Source organism: Cibotium barometz, chromosome 34, assembly GCF_041138505.1.
Source record: "Cibotium barometz isolate CiBa-2024 chromosome 34, ASM4113850v1, whole genome shotgun sequence".
NCBI lineage: Eukaryota > Viridiplantae > Streptophyta > Polypodiopsida > Cyatheales > Cibotiaceae > Cibotium > Cibotium barometz.
This window is the reverse complement of record NC_141079.1, coordinates 13,488,819-13,506,015: the sequence shown is the minus strand read 5'-3', so window position 1 is coordinate 13,506,015 and position 17,197 is coordinate 13,488,819. Positions and strand designations below refer to the sequence as shown.

At 47.6% G+C, this 17,197-nt stretch overlaps 1 protein-coding gene across 4 annotated transcripts in view; it reads right to left on the bottom strand.

The window, feature by feature from the left end:
- The window catches only part of LOC147618718 (protein root UVB sensitive 6-like), a 79,016-nt gene extending 64,434 nt beyond the window's left edge, over positions 1-14,582 (bottom strand). For 2 of the 4 annotated variants that reach the window (XM_086773749.1, XM_086773752.1), the window contains exons 1-7: positions 14,328-14,582; positions 13,203-14,062; positions 12,981-13,079; positions 12,762-12,872; positions 12,398-12,469; positions 12,163-12,273; positions 11,551-11,670 (exon numbers count right to left, since the gene is read on the bottom strand). In XM_086773749.1, coding sequence (XP_086629875.1) covers positions 11,551-11,670; positions 12,163-12,273; positions 12,398-12,469; positions 12,762-12,872; positions 12,981-13,079; positions 13,203-13,727 — 1,038 coding nt within the window. In that variant the 5' untranslated portion in view covers positions 13,728-14,062; positions 14,328-14,582. Of the gene's footprint in view, positions 1-11,550; positions 11,671-12,162; positions 12,274-12,397; positions 12,470-12,761; positions 12,873-12,980; positions 13,080-13,202; positions 14,171-14,327 lie in introns of those variants that run through there. The other 2 variants (XM_086773751.1, XM_086773750.1) reach the window with 2 other exon arrangements.
- Positions 14,583-17,197: the final 2,615 nt, after the last annotated feature.

The following is a 17,197-nucleotide window of genomic DNA, read 5'->3' as shown; positions in this document are numbered from 1 at the left end:
TCTCAAGTTGGTGACTTGTGGCACTTTCGGTTTGGCCACTTAAATGTGGATGTGCTACACGGCGAGCTTTCCGGGACCAAATGGTGGTTGGCTTGCTAGATGTTGGCAGCAGGCAAGGACGTTACACTTCTTGCATACGTGGTAAGCAGCACAAGGAATCCTTTCCGAAGCAGGCTTCCACGCAGGCTTCGAAACCATTGGAGTTGTTTCACACTGACTTGTGTGGACCTCTGCAGACACCATCCTTGGGAGGATCTCTATAATACTTCATGCTGCTTGTTGATGATTGTTCCAGATTCACATGGGTCTATTTCCTTTCTCAGAAGGACCAAGCTTTTGCTCGGTTCAAGGAGTGGCATGTGATGGTGGAGAAAGAGTCTGGATTGCAGGTGAAGAATCTTCGGGCTGACAAAGCAGGTGAATTCTCTTCAAATGCTTTCGTGAGATTTTGTGCAGATCATGGCATCAAGAGGGAACTGGCCAATACAGGTTCGCCATCAGAGAATGGAGTAGTAGGACGCAAGAACACAACTGTGGTGGAGATGGCGAGGACGATGCTAGAGCATCGTGATCTTTCTCATCCACTTTGGGGAGAGGCTATGGCTACGGCTACGGCTACGGCTGTCCATATCCTCAACCGATCTTCGACGACTTCAGTACCTAACATGACTGCCTTTAAGGCATATTTTGGCAAGAAACCTGATGTCTCCCATTTCCGTGTGTTGGGAGCGATGCGTATGTACACATTCCAAAGAAGGATGCAAGATTGCGAATCTTGCGGTATCTGCAAGGTACAAAGGATCTTGGACTCTTCTACACAGGAGGGGGATTGATGGATGCAGTCAGACTCCATGGATGGAGTGACTCAGATTGGGGAGGAGATCCAGACACGAGGAGATCCACATCAGGCTACAGTTTTTCCCTCGGCTCAACAGCAGTTTCATGGAGCAATAAGAGGCAGCCAACTATTGCCTTATCATCGACAGAGGCAGCGTACCGGGCTGCTTGTGGTGCTACTTGCGAGGTTGTGTGGCTGCAGAGGTTGCTTGGCGAGATTGGGTTTCCACAGAAGGAGCCCACAGTCATCCAGTGCGATAACCAGAGCTATATAGCTATTGCTCGAAACCCGGTCTTCCATGCCCAGACCAAGCACATAGAGATACAATATCACTTTGGACGTGAGAAGATCTTGGCTGGTGACATCTTGCTTCTTTATTGTTCGACGGATAACAATGCGGCGGACCTCTTAACGAAGTCTCTATCTCAGGCTATGCTCCGGCGGCACTCCAGCTCTCTGGGGTTGGTTCCACATCTAGGAGTTGAGAGGGGGTGTTAGCAGTCATCTCCTGTCTATATATTTACACCAAGGGCTCTGTTGTGGGTGTGCCCGCCCGATTTAGGTGTTTTCTCATTTTTCCCCACTCTCCATATTTTTCCCTATTTTTTCTGTTATGTGGAGGGCTGTCGGCTGCCCACCTGCCTCTGTGTGGTATCCAATTAGACTCCCACAGCTGGCCGACTCAGGTACTACTGGCCGACAGGTCTTCTGTAGCTGACTTGGATTGTTGTTGGTCAGGTACCTTCAGGTAGCTGTCGGCTATCTCTACAGCAGGCCAACTGCTTGTAGGGGCCATATAAAATGGCCCCTTGGCCCCCCACTCATTGTATTCAGTCACCAGGATTTTCTTGTGTATATATAGCGGAGTTATACGCTTTTCTCTCTCCCTCTCTATTGCTGTGTTTTTCTGCAATGCACTTGCTCTTGTGTTTTCAGATCTTGTCTTCATCTCCACTGCATATTCTGACAAGGCACTCCCACCCTTTCAGTACAGCTTGGATTGTCCATTTTTGGATCTCACCCGCTCAGAGCAGAACTGCGGATGGATATCGTCACAGTGGACACAAAGAGGACATCGACTACTCCCCTTGAGCCCTTAGGCACAAAAATGGCTCATTACAAGAGCCATTTTCTGCACCTCTCACCAGATGGTTTCATCACCCGCCCGGCATACATGGATGTACACCTATCACATGGGATACGTTGTGCCATTGGACAGATCTACACCTCATCACACCAACTGCGGATTGAGACAGGGCGATATGTGCTTCAAACCTCGGATGACCGCATTTGTCAGCTATGGTACCAGGAGGCAGAGACACAGGAGCACTACATTTGCCGATGTGCAGTCTATTATGAGATCCGAGGGAGATATCACTGCCTCTACCACCAAGAGGGTTTTCGGCCGTTACTCAGGGTCATTGAGTTTGAGGATCAGAGATGCCTGAGGTTGTTCCTACTTGAGCTCAACAGACACAAAGAGACCCCCTTGGCAAACAAGAGACCGAGCCATGATGTATCTAGACAGAGGATCCTAACAGATTTCTTTGGCACCAGCACCAGCAGCCCTGCCCACACACCTCCTGATACCTCCTCCATCGGGCCATCAGGACACCAGCCGCGCTCCCAGGGAGTCACCATTGATAGAGCAATCATCTTATGTCGTGCTCGTCGGCGCCACCAGGATCCCGACCACAGCATCCTCACCATCGCCATCAGGACACCAGCCGCGCTCCCAGGGAGTCACCATTGATAGAGCAATCATCTTATGTCGTGCTCGTCGGCCATGCCCACCAGGATCCCGACCACAGCATCCTCACCATCGCCAGATAGAGCCATTATTGCTCGGCATCGGAGGTGCCTACCTTGCTTCTATGACCTCTCCATTCTAGACAGCCCCATGGCGGAGATATTTGATCTGAGGAGAGGGCAGCACTTCAACTAATCAGCATACATGGATCTACTTGATACACATTTTCCAGTATTTTCTACTCCGTATCATCTAGGAGTCTTACTTACAGTTCTTATAACTGTTAGATAGTCGTTTTATTGTACTTCTCAGTTTCATTTGGTTGTTCTCTTTGATGAGACACCAACTTCAGATGTACTCTCAGTTTTGGTCTCATAGGCCATTATGCCATCTTAGAGACGTTAATATATCATATCATTTCATGAGGAAGAGGGTCATACTACGAGGTTTAGAGGGAGCTCCTGTTTTATTGGATGATGATCTCACGAGGATGCAGCTTGAGCATAGGAGAGCTTGCATGCCACGAGTCTTGCACGCGAGGAGAGAAGGCAAGAAGGCCGGCCTTCTATTGATATGGTCGGGTCATCATTGATGGCCGGCCCATGGATTAGCGGTTTGGGGCCTATGGGACACAGACCAGGCCACTGACAGAGATACACATGGCAGTATGGAACTGTAATGGTTCACTATGGGTGCAGCCTGGACGATTGGAGCATGTTATGGTGGGGAGAGACATCATACTTCTGACAGAGACACATCAGAGCCCAGAGAGAGGGCTACCTGGAGTAGAGGGATTCCAGTGGGAGTCAGCATAAAGGAGGACCACACGCCAGGGTACCTCGAGAGGGTCGGGGGGAGTAGCAGTTCTATTTAGACGGGAGCTACAAGGGAGACTAAGAGTGGTAGCACAGGATCCAGAGGCCAGATACATGTGGATCAGCTTACAGCTCTCACAGGACAGGGTTATATACATAGCCCTATGTTACTTTCCTCCATCAGGATCCTCCTATGTCATTACAGAGGACATGCCACAGGAGGAGGAGACAGGAGCCTCGCCATACACTTGTCTGTTTCAGAGGAGATTATGCATTATTCTACACTAGGGGAAGTATTTCTTCGGGCGACTTCAATGCCCACACACAGAGCAGACAGTGTGAGGTGTATGACTATGATGACATGGAGATCCTCCACCCTGTGGATCCACAGGAGATAGGGGCTAGTCGAGCATCAGAGGACACTGGACCAGACAGAGGACATTATGGGGACCACTTACTAGAGTTGGGAGCCAGGCATCGTCTCATTATTTATAACGGGATGCTACAGTGGCCGGGATCACGAGGGCTGACATGCTTCCCACATGGGGGTCATACACGGACCATTGCACGGTCATAGACTACATTATGGGGTCTTTGGAGGCATCACAGCTTGTCACCTCATTCTCCATTCCACCTCGTCCTATTGGGGCAGATGGGCCTGCAGGGTGAGCATCTCATATATGCAGTAGATTCTTTGGCTCCTTTTCTTGCACACCTGTTTAACAGGGCACTAGCAGAGGGTTTGCCTGCGGAGTGGACGATGCACACCATTGTGCCGATTCACAAAACAGGGGATATGCTCGATCCGAGCAACTACAGGACGGTTATGGTTGGCCACGTGTTGGCCAACAAACTCCATGGTGCAGTGTTGGAGCAAGAGCTTAGCTTATATGCTGAGCGGCAGGTTTACGCTCATTAGGGCAGGCAGGCTTCAGGAGAGCTTTCTCTACCACTGATTCCAGTATGACAGGGATGCACCACATATCCGTCTCTCTCATAGTGAGAGGAACAGAGTATTGAGACAGGACCTATGGCAGCTCTATACACGAGAGACATGGATATCGCCTACACAGCCTCTTCCACCGAAGATGCTATACTACAAAGATCACTTCATGAGTATCACTGATGATGGATTTATAGAGAGGCCTAGATACATGGAGGGCTTTTTACCACACGGCTCCCGAGTGGCTACTGGTCAGCTTAGAGTTTCATCACATCGATTGGAGATCGAGACTGGCAGAGCAGCACGGATCCCCCAAGAGGAGAGGGTATGCAGATTGTGCAGAGAGGAGGTGGAGAGTGAGGAGCATTACGTATGCAGATGCAGAGCATATACAGCCATCAGAGAGAGATATCCCATTTTATTCAGAGAGCCACATTCCCTACAGGCTACGCCAGATCTTTGAGGCAGCAGACCAGCGCATACTGGGGAGATTCATTCTAGACATACAGCGTCACAGAGAGACATCATTACAGGCTCAGACAGCTCCAGAGGGGGGACGACAGACACAGATTACTACATTTTTTCAGAGATCCATCCCACTCCCAGCCCCTACACGGCAAGGAATTACTCTCCAGAGAGCAGAGACACTCAGAGCCCGGAGGAGACAGAGGACACCTGGCTTTCGGACACCACGCCTATACCAGAGAGAGATGACAGAGATCAGAGATCAGCTTCACACGGAGGGTGCGGAGCGACTTGCTCGCTTCAGAGCAGACCCGGGCATGTTCTTCAGGGAGCTGTGGACACCCCCTTCATTGATGTATACCATTTTATACCCCCAGTATGGTACAAGAGGATGGAGCTAGCTAGGTTGCATATCATGATTGTATACTCCAGGCATATAGCTTTGCATTCTCCTAGTAGTAGAGCTCCATCCCCTCCCCCACTCATTGTACTTATTGCACACCCAGATTCAGCTTTTTAGTTCAGTACTTTTTCATTTTGTTGGGATGACAGAGGATACCCCATACAGGTACACCGATTTGTCTCATAGGCCGAGTTCGGTCTTTTGGAAGACGTTAATAAAATCTCTCTCTCTCTCTCTCTCTCTCTCTCTCTCTCTCTCTCTCTCCTTCGCTTCGCCTCCTTCCCGGCTGCCTCTCGCCTTCCCCTCCTTCACCGCCTCCCTCCTCACTGACCCCTCCTTCGCTTCGCCTGACCCTTCCGCCTCCCGTGTAGCCGCCGCTCCCTTCCTGCTCGCTGCCCAGCGTGCGACTACCACACGATTGCTGGGAGTTTGTGTGCTCTCCTTCGCTTCGCCTCCTTCTCGGCTGCCTCCCGCCTTCCCCTCCTTCACCGCCTCCCTCCTCGCTGACCCCTCCTTCGCTTCGCCTGACCCTTCCGCCTCCCGTGTAGCCACCGCTCCCTTCCTGCTCGCTGCCCACCATGCGCCTGCTGCACGATTGCTGTGCGCCCCCCAGCTGGTCGACTCCACCCTCCGCCAACTCCCCCTCTCTCTTCGCTTCTCTCTGTTCGCCCGCTTCTCTTTGTTTGCTTCTCTCTCTTTGCTTCGCTTCTCTCACTGCACCCCCACAAGCTCTTCGCTTCTCTCACTTCGCCTGCTTCTCTCTACTCGCTTCTCTCACTGCGCCCCCACAAGCTCTTCTCTTCTCTCTTATCGCCCCAAAAGGACTCGGCCATCTCTCTCTCTCTCCTCGTAGCCCCCTCCCGCCACTCTCTCTCTCTCTCTCTCTCTGTCTCTCTCTCCCCGCCTACTTCCCTCTCCCGCTTGCTGCCTATCTTTCTCTCTCTTCGCAACAGCCCCCCTCTGGCCTCTCTCTCTCTGTGGGAAGCGCTGCAGACACGCACGGAGCTCTTCCTATGGCCAAGGGTTAATTAATTTTTAACCCGAAACCAGCCTTTTTCAGCCCAAGATAAGATGGAGAGGATCGACATTGAAGACCTGATCAAGGCAGCCATCCAACAACACAAGAAAGAGACGGACAATGCAATTAATACGGTCAACCGGAGCCTTCTTGACAAAATCAAGAAGCTTGAAGCGCAGATAGCAGCCCAAGATGCAGAGATCGCAAATCTCAAGAAGGAGATAGAAGAAGCACGTGCTCAACATAAGCTCGAGGAAGGTGAAATTCAGCCTGTCATGATGGAGGAGCTGAACACCATCAAGGCCCAAGTGAGAACGCTTCAAGAGGGAGAAGAAAAGAAGGCCGGGAGACCTCCTCGTGGGTGGAGGTGCTCACGAAGACGCAAAAGCAAGTAGATGAAACGGAGAAATGGATAGAAGTGGTCAAGAAAGGTAAGAACAAGGAGGCCAAAAGCACATCTACCTCGAAGATTATCAACCTAACCATTGAGGAGGAACAAAGAAGAAAGACAAGGGAACTTCATGTGCGGATCACGGGTCTTAAGGACGGTGACAATGTAGAGGAGGAAGCCAAAGATTTATACACACGCATGGGCATTTCGAGGCCTACACACACGGGGGCTTGGAGAGTGGGCAAGAAAGACAAGAATGGAGGAGAGAGCTCTCATTTTACGCTTTCCCACCTTGGAGGCCAAGAAGGATTTCTAGGCCAAGCGCTCCGCCCTTAAGAAAACGGGCATCTTTTTAGGAGATGACCTCACGTTGGCACAGCTAGCACATATAAGGGAGTGCATGCCGGAGATTAGGGCAGCCAAAGAAAAAGGGAAGCTAGCATTTTACAGAGGAGGCAGAATGGTGATACTAGAGAGACGCACCACCTAACGGTGCGAGACCTATGGGACCAGTCTGAGACTTGCAGTATGGAACTGCAACGGAGCATTGAGACTGGATGTGGGGGCCTTTGAGGACAGCTTCAGAGATAGGGACATCATCTTCTACTCGGAGACACATCAGGCCCCAGGTAGCACATTACCGAGAGTGGCGGGATACAGATGGGAGACGACTTGTAGACAGGAGGCCCGTTCGAAGCATGGTGGTCATGGATCTGGAGGAGTCGCAGTTCTTTTTAGAGAGGAGCTTCAGCCACTCATCCATGTTATGCGCCGTGATGAGAGCGCGAGGTACATGTGGGTCAGAGTGAGGGCAGATGAGGGTAGACCCCTATACATTGCTATATGTTACTTTCCACCCAGCACATCTCATTATGCAGCGCCCAAGGGGCAATCTCCATATATGATTCTAGATGAGGACATATGGGAGTTCTCCAGGGAGGGAGATGTTATCATACTTGGGGACTTTAATGCTCGAATGGCTCAGTACTACCAGACCTCCTTCTTTGACACTTCGGAGGAGATGTTGAAACTTGAGAGAGAGAGATGTGGAGGAGATGTGTTTGACCCGGAGATCACAGGATGAGGTGAAGTGTACTGAGTATGGGAGATACCTCTTGGAGATGGGGACTGCACATGGGCTGGCCATTTTAAATGGCCTAGAGAGGTATCCGCTTGCCAGTGGCTTTACTTGCTTTCCACACAGACATGGGGCCAGCACAGTGGATTATGTTTTAGCCTCGCCAACCTTCATCCCGAGTATCCAGGATTTTGCGATTGGCCCCAAGCCCATCGGAGTTACGGTGGATCATGCACTTCTCTCCTTTATGGATTTTCGCTACAGTACCCGCCAGGTTGGGCAGTCCTCCTATCACCCGAGATATACCTTCTGTAGAGAGACTGATGGAGTGTACACCGCAGAGATTTACAGCTTGTTGAGTGCAGAGGATCCACAGAGGCCATTAGCAGAGCTCACACAGATCCTGACAGAGGCTTTACATACAGCTGCAGCGACGGCCTTCCCACACGCAGCCCACAGTACAACCACGTCCTGGGAGCATACCCCAGAATAGTTGGTATGATGATGACTGTAGGGAGCTCAGAGCCCAGCTACAGAGAGAGGTGGCCACAAGTGTTACTACATATAGACAGTCACGCATCATCTTCCAATGCCTCATTCGGCGGAAGAAGAGAGCATTCTTAGCCCGGCTGGAGAGAGACATGTATCAGCTATTTTTGAGTCAGGATTCTAGGGAGGCCTGGAGATTGCTTAGAGAGCACCCCCCGCCTCTAGCCATTACCTCTCCAGATACAAGGGGCGAGTATGCAGCCTCCCTCTACACAGTACCAAAGCAGCCACCACTACCGAACCCTCCAGAGCCTTGTCCACCCCCTTCTACCTTCTTCATAGCAGAGATGGTGAGGAGGGCCATCAACAGATTGCATACAGGGAGGGCACAGGATCATGAGGGCATTGTAGCCGAGCATTTCATACATGCTAGAGATATGATTGCAGACTTGCTAGCTCTCATGTTTAATAGAGCCATGTGTGAGGGGTTTCCTGGGACTTGGAGTACTTCCACGATTGTGTCGGTACTCAAGTCTGGAGATCCAAGCCTGCCGACTAACTACCGCACCATTATGATTGGTCACTCGCTTGCCAAGCTATATGCCTCTATTCTTGAGCAGAAGTTGAGCAGATGGGCAGAGAGACAAGGGGTCCGAGCTCAGGGACAGGCCGATTTCAGGAGGAGATTCTCTACTTTGGATCATATCTTTACCCTCAGGGCTATCATTGAGGAGGGCAGAGCACATGGAAGGAGGATCTACTGTGGCTTTGTGGATTTCCGCAAGGCCTTTGACACAGTGCCCAGAGCTAGACTGATGCGCAAGCTACAAGACTTGGGGGTTCCATGTGAGCTCATTTGGGGTATTATGGCACTTTATGAGACAGTAGTTGGGCAGGTGCGGACTTCAGAGGGTCTCTCCCAGCCAGTACACTCCACTAAAGGGGTGAAACAGGGCTGCCCGCTCTCTCCGACTCTATTTGGACTATACATTGATGAGATCTCTGATTATATTGGGACACGAGGGGACAGAGGAGCCTAGTTGGCTGGCACTTGGATACCTCTGCTCTTATATGCTGATGATATTGTGCTTATAGCAGACTCACCAGAGGGTATGCACAGGCACTTGGATACTTTACATGCTTATGCACAGGACAGTGGGCTCTCAATTAACCTTGGTAAGACCAAGGTTATGGTGTTTAACACTACAGCTCAGTGGGTCTGGAGATCAGCGCCTATTTTGACATATGGGCAGGAGACAGTGGAGTATGTTGACTCATACACATATCTTGGAGTGGTGTTCACCTGGGCCCACATTTTCCATGAGGGGGGCAGCAGAGGCCAGATTGACTAGAGGATATGCAGCACTAGGAGGTCTAGAGAGGATGTGCTCACAGGTACAATTTCAGGAGCCACGCACTAAGCTATGGCTTTTTGACACGCTGGTCACATCGGCTATGCTATATGGAGTACAGATCTGGGGGCCTAGCCTAGATCGTCATAGTCGATCAGGACGCACATACGATGGATGGAAATCGATGGAGAGACCACTTGTGTCCATGATCTCCAGGATGATTCGGGCTAAGGCCTCGGTACCCCATGAGATTATCAGAGCCAAGATGGGAGCACCACCGACCGTAGTCGAGGCTCTTGCCAAATCAGTGTCCTTCATTCATAGCACCTGGGAGCTTCCCCGACACCGGTATGCATGACTTGCTTTAGAGTCCTCTCATCAGCTAGCCATGGAGGGAGAAACTTCATGTTGGTATGCACAGATAGCATCCTGGTTTGAGCTCCACAGGTTCAGTTTAGACAGACTTCCACCCTTCCAGTACTCTCTGGAGGCACCCTCTCTCACCTTGATACATTATGAGATTAGTAGAGTCATCAGACAAGACCTCATTCAGTTGGACACTAGGAGGACATGGCTAGAGCCCTCACAGGAGTTGGGGACGAAGATGGCTTTCTATAGAGAGCATCTTCTCCGCACCACTGAGGATGGCTTTATACTTAAACCGAGCTACATGGATACCCATCTGTCTCATGGATTGAGGTGCGCCATTGGGCAGATCCGCACCTCTTCACATCAGTTAGAGATAGAGACAGGCAGATTTAGAGGCATACCTCTAAGGGACAGGATTTGTCAGATTTGTTGGAGAGAGCCAGAGACGGAGGAGCACTACATCTGTCGCTGCATAGCATATTATGAGATTCGAGGGCGCACTACCATTGCCTTTTCAGAGAGGGATTTGGACCACTAGCTATAGTCATGGACTATTGATCAGCGATGCTTGGGTTTTTATCTCCTGGAGATCCGCAGGCTCAGAGAGTCCATTATCATAAGGAGCAAACGCCCGACTGGCAGGGAGTCCACACAGAGACAGATTACTGACTTCTTTAGAGGGACTACCCAGGAGGACACACAGAGACAGATTACTGACTTCTTTAGAGGGACTACCCAGAGGGACACACAGCCGACAGCCCAGCAGTGGGCACCCTGTGGGACTCCAGCTAAGAGAGCTATCCAGTTGGGCAGATCCATACGCCCGAGGGTTCGCGGATCCTCACATCGGAGACGGTGCCTACACCGAAGGATTCAAAGCATCATTGCAAGGCATCGGGCTCATCCGACCACGCATCTCACTATGGCAGATATCCAGGCCATCCGGCAGAGACCCATGCTAGAGCTCCTAGGATGATTATCACTCCAGCCATATACTGTTGTACTCACTGTCACTTTTGTACTCCCCCATATTCATGTATTCATGTATCCATGTACTCATGTACCCCATTTTGACTAGTAGCATTAGCTTCCCACTCTCCCTAGTTGCTGCTTCCGGATGCTCCCTACTGATGTATTGTAGGGCTAGATACTTACCTTCAGTTCTTTCTTTTCTTTTCCACACAGTGTATCACATGTCACATGGTTGTAACTTTGGTCTCATAGGTCACTTTGGCCTTTTGAAGACGTTAATATAACATTTCACATTTCATTTCTCTCTCTCTCTCTCTCTCTCTCTCTCTCTCTCTCTCTCTCTCTCTCTCTCTCTCTGTGTGTGTTTACACTAGGGTAGGGGAATATTATGTTTTAATAATATAAAAGGCCTAGACTACTAGTAGAATGTAAGATGCTTAGAAAGCAGTACAAAGAGTTCTACAGAAAGGGTCATCTAAAAGGCCTAGACTAGAAGCGGTAGTAGAATATAAAAATGCTTTAGGAAGACTTTTATGATCAGTATCAGATCCAGGGGGAAAGGTCATCACTTATAATCGTGCCAGATTTAAGATATTAAAAGGTTTTCTTGGCAAAAAAGTTGAAATACTGCTGTAAATAAGGTATGTCAAAAAAGAAAAGAATTTACCAAATCGGCAATGTTGCTTATGCATTCGCCTTTGGCTGTCACATCACCTATGTTCTCACCCCGTGAGAAAGCTTTGTAAATTGGGGCACGTGTTGACGTCGATGTTACAGCTGCAACATTCTGTTTCAACAAACAAGCTGATCAGTTAAGACACGATTCACACACGTCCACAAACGAGGAGTGAGTGTGCTGACTGAAACAGCGCCATCAGGTTGTGGAGAAGATCAGGCACAGCCATCTTTACATACTTGGCAGTCACATCTGCTATTGGTTGCTGAGGTGTATGTCCTACAAGATCTCACTGTTTTTTTCCACTAGCTCCACCCCAGACAAGAGATGCCCTAGATGGCAACCAATGGAAGAATATCGCACTCATGCAACCCCCCCTGCAGCTTGCTGGCCTCTACCACTTTTAGTTATAAATCTTGTTCAAAGTCCAGACAAAGCATGTGAAGATGATCTCCTGCCCAAGCATACAATGTGAATAATCTGAGCTTCCAAATTTCCTCGGACTCACCCGCAGACTCTTGTGAACTGGCTCTTTGTTGGAACAAAAAATCTCTAAACGACAATCTTTTGACACAAATATATGCAAAAATAACATACACAAACCTTGGCTACGTTTGCTGCACATGCCAAAGGTAGAAAAAAGTTGGGAGCAGCTACAGTAGCAAGCTCTATGGCAGCTCCAAACTCCATCAAAAGATCACCCATAAATCGCAGCTGACCAAGCATCAATATGAGTGCTTATAAGCTCTCTGCATTTCCTTTCTCCTAGCTGAAACAAGATGTTCATGCATTGGGAGGTCCACATGTGGGGGGGAGGGGGAAGGGCGGGAATCCAAACCTGTTTCATGTCACAATCAAACTTCTTCCCATGTCGAGCAAACAACATCTTCCCAATCCTCCCTGCTCCATCCTGTCAAACGGTTCGTATTTAGGAGTTCTGGTAAAAGCCACGGTTCGTATTTAGGAGTTCTGGTAAAAGCCAAAGGTTGCACTCTTCTTTTGGCTGATATCCTTTAACAGTCAATCAGTAAAGATGTCATGGCCGACTTAACTAGACTGGCAATACTGATGAGTTACATCTTATGTTAACTTGTGGCTCAATTATGGAGACTTAGTACTAAATAAGTGTTAGTAAGTTACTAATTACTGAGCTTGTATAAAGTCAAGGAAATTTTTACTTAGGCTGCCAATATTTTGCCTACCTTGATGACCCAATTGGCAGCCACAGCAGTAGAAGCTGCCCCCTGAGAAACTCCAAGAGCATGTAATAATGACCTGGTGGTGAAGACGCTCATAGCACCTCCAAAAAAATACTGCACTCGCAACCAGAGCCACAACATGCAACGTCCTTTAAGATCTCAAATACATATCTGGCTAGATGCATGCATACCTACATATGTACAATACACACTTGACACTACCTTCACGGCCCGCCAATGCATGTAGGGCGTGTAAGATGGTGAGACGCTTTCTGGGTATCCTTCTGGAACTACACAAGACCTTACGAAAGCGACTATATCCTGCTTTGACATCAGCAAATTATTGAAATTAGAGCACAACAAACATATCAAGCCACCCTAGCATACTAGCAAACACATGAACCTAGGTCAGGAGAAGGGTATATCCTGGCTTGATGAACTTACAGAAAATGGATTCTGGTTTAATTTCATGTTGATAACTTGAAAACTGTTGCTTTCTTTCTTGCCCTTCTCCTGCTTTGCTGCCATGTACTTCCACTGAGTTCCTCTTCCTGCGACTTCAACGCAAATAACTTGGCTGCCATCACCTCTACTGGATGACTGGTCTTTGGATAAGTGGTGTTTTGTGATGTTCTTTGAAATTTTCTCCTGAACCCGGCTCCTGCTAGCCATTGAAGGTCTCTTTGGGGTGAAGGCACTATCTTCCACATTGTCAGCTTGATTGGAAGGAAAATCATCTATGCAATGGGACTGAGCACATGTCGCCATGGCCTCCTTCACTATCTTATGAACGTTCTGCTGAGATTGTTTACTATGAGGAAAAGAGAGATGAACCGAGGACATGTGATCAAAAGAGGAAGAGGTTGCGGGGCAGCTTATGGGCACATTAGTCTTCTCATCATCTAAACTGCCGAATCTGTGTTGCAGATGCGCAGTAGGAAGACCCCTGCAGGGCATGGGACTTGGCATGGTAATAGTTCACAGACTGCATAGCCTAGTAGACCGCATTGCCAGAAAAAAGGGATGTCTCAATATATACCATGTTTGGCCATGTCTTTAAGTCTTTAACAGATCCAAAATGAGTGAATGAAGAGGACCCAAATCAAGTCAAGAAACTCAGGGAAACGTTAGGGAAGGAGAGTGTCTCAATGTGTGGTGACTGGCGATTGCAACTCGTGACTGACGACCTGCAACTGGAGACTGGCAAGCTGATGACCCGATGACTCAGCCAGTAACTGGCAACCCGCGGCTAGCGACTGATGAGATGACTTCGGCTGTGGCAGCCGCAGAGGCGGCAGTCTGTTCTGGGAGACACAGAGATGTGCAGAAAGGCAAACAAATCAATCCAATTGAACAAAGAAAACAACAATTGAAGCTCTAGGTAACACACAGGCAAGGGAAAACTGAAGAATGAAGACGACCCAATTCGAGTTAAGCTCAAATTAAGAGGACCCAAATCAAATTAAACTAAAACTTACGCGGACCCAAATAAACCTAATTAGGAATTCGCCTAAGAAGATGAAGAAGAGAAGCTTAATAATTAACGCACTGATGTAAAGCACAAAGTACCTGAATTAAGGCCATGATTAAGGACCGTAATCAATTAACGCACGAATGTGGCGAAGAGAATGCAAAACAGCTATCATACATACACATTTTGTATCTAAAACTGGGGAGGGAGGGTCTGCAGTGGGCTCCTAAATGGCATGTAAATCATATGATCTGCTGTACGTGTTGCGTCCTCCTTCCCTTTGTAGCCACCAGTGCCACCTCAGTTGGAGCCCATGCTCTAAGCCTTTTGGTTCGTTACACACAGCGTGGGTTAAAATTCTTTTTTTTCTGGGGTGGGTGTGACTTGTTGCAAAAATTTTAAACCATTTGCTATTAAAAAAACATTTACTAATTTGTGAGGTAGACCCATGAGAAGGGGGATAGAGTGTACATTTCATCCGCAAAGTAGGGACCTTACCTGAAGTTACTAAAGTTGAAAGACCTTCGATTCCCATCCTCTTCCCAAGTTAATTCTTTGGGGGTTGGGACTTGTTCTGCCAAAGTAGCTAGAAAGTAACCCAATTTTAATTTCTACCCAAAATTTTGAATTCTGAATTTCTACCCAAACAGTTCTCACATTCCCCAAATGCTATTTTATGCATACTCATAAAAGATTTCTCAAAATCATAACCTCTAAATTAAGTATCCAAATCTTGTATTAAGTTCCCTACTTTGTGTAAGATTTAATTTTCCATCTTCTCAAGCTATGAAATCGATGTTTTTTCCTACTTAAGCTTCCATGCCCTTCCTCTCTCCCTGTAAATAATCTCTCTCTCTCTCTCTCTCTCTCTCTCTCTCTCTCTCTCTCTCTCTCTCTGTGGATGATCATCACGAGTATGTGATCTGTGCCACATGAGATTGTACGGGTGGAGATGCGGAGAAACCACTGCCAAACCTATTGAGCCTTCATGCAATCCCAAAGATAATGACACTAAGACTCCTGAGGAAGGCTAAACCTTGGACAAGCTTTTAGTCGGTCGTCAATGGCCAACCACGTGCCAATTGCCAAACTCTTGTGTGCCAGCAAGCCAAATAAAGAGGGTGATCTTTCAAGGCCCACCAATAGTAATAGAGGCCATGTTCTTCCAGAGACTGACATTCGACCACACAGATTATGGAGCCTCCCTCTACACAGATACCATCACTTAGCTTTTGTGTACTCTATTGTTGAAATCCATGGACAACATGTGCATGAGCAAGATGATTAGGACTAATCCTACACTAAAGCTAATGTGATTAGAGTGAATTAATCTAAGGCGGGTGTAATCTAAGCTTACTTATGATGATGAATGTGTGCAATAGACTCAAGCATAATTAGGTCACAAGATTAAGACTTGTACTCAAGAGGCTTGAGATGTGTGTAAGTCATATGATTTCATTGCTTAAAATGGCCCCCTTTTATATGAGGAGGTACACCCTTGGGCTTGTACATCAATGTGGGATAAATCCCTTTACTTACATGGCTTCATGCTATGCTTTGCACTTTCTTGGCTTCTCAACTCACTCCCTACCTCTTCCTTTGTGATCTTTGATACCACATTTCTCAACACCCCCCTTATTGCCAAATCTTTGGGCTATGCAAATAGGTCGGATGTGAGGTTTAGAACATATCATCACTCCCCCTCATTTCTAACTTGGCTAGGTAACTCAAAGGCTCTTTGTCTTGGTTACTCTCTAGCTCCTCAAAGGTTACTCAAAGGCTCTTTGTCTTGGTTACTCTCTAGCTCCTCAAAGGTTACTTTTAGAGGTGGTGGGGTGTGAGTTTCAACAATCATTACCCCCTTAGGTGCTCAACTACCTACTCTCAGGTGGTCAGGTATGAGTTACAACGATCATTACTCCCCCTAGATGCTCAATTGGCTACTCTTAGGTCGTCGGGTAGATACACACAACAAACAAGATGATAAGATGGGTGTCTACTCGTATGGTATCTACACAATAGACAATATGATAAGATGGGTGTCTACTTGTATGGTGACCCCAAGATGGCTAGGGTAGTGGTGGTAGCTCAATGTTGCTTAGTGCTAGTGGCTCAATGTTGCTTAGTGCTGGTGGCTCAAGATCTCCTTGCTTTTGCTTGATGAAGATCCCTTGTTGCTTCCTTTGTTTTTCATGTCGATGTTGTTTCGTCTTCACTTTGTTGACTGCTTCTTGGCTCTTGGTCTTTACTCTTTGGCTTGACTCTTGGCTCTTTGACAGCTTCTTTGGTGTGGACGTCGTTCTTCTTGTTGCCACTTGAGATTTGGTTCTTGTTTTTAGTGTGGATGCCATGATGTGTGTTATGGTCATCCCATGCACTTGTGCTTTAAGCATGCTCATGATAGTGTTTAATGCATCTTTCCTTTGCTTTTGATGCTTATGCATATGTATTTTTCCATGATAAGTTTCCTAAGGATTTAACCCTTCCCCAATGAACTTCCCAATGTTTGATGCAATGAGAGGGTCTTACCATGATCTTGTGACAAGTCTCTATGGCAGTGTCTATACTCTCTTACAATATTCAACTCTAATTTTTCGTGCAATGACTTATTTCAAGCTGATAAAGATGATTTAGTTGCAAACTATACACTAAAAATGAACTGAATGCAGTGAAAAATGCTTAAATTGAGCAATACAAATGGATGAGATAGACTTGGATGCAAGAGAGGGATTCCCACTATAGATTCACACCCTTATTTTTTAAATTTAAATCCTAATTAGCCTAATTTCTGCTAATATTGTTCTAATGAAATGATTAGTTCTTTAACACAATGATTAATAGGACTGATTTTTTGGAGGCTTCAATTGAGCTTGAGGAAGCATCCATTGAAGGGGGTTTTTTCTCAAGGCTATTTTCCTTGATAGAAATCAAAGCTTTGAATAGAAAAAATCAACTAAAAACCCAGAAA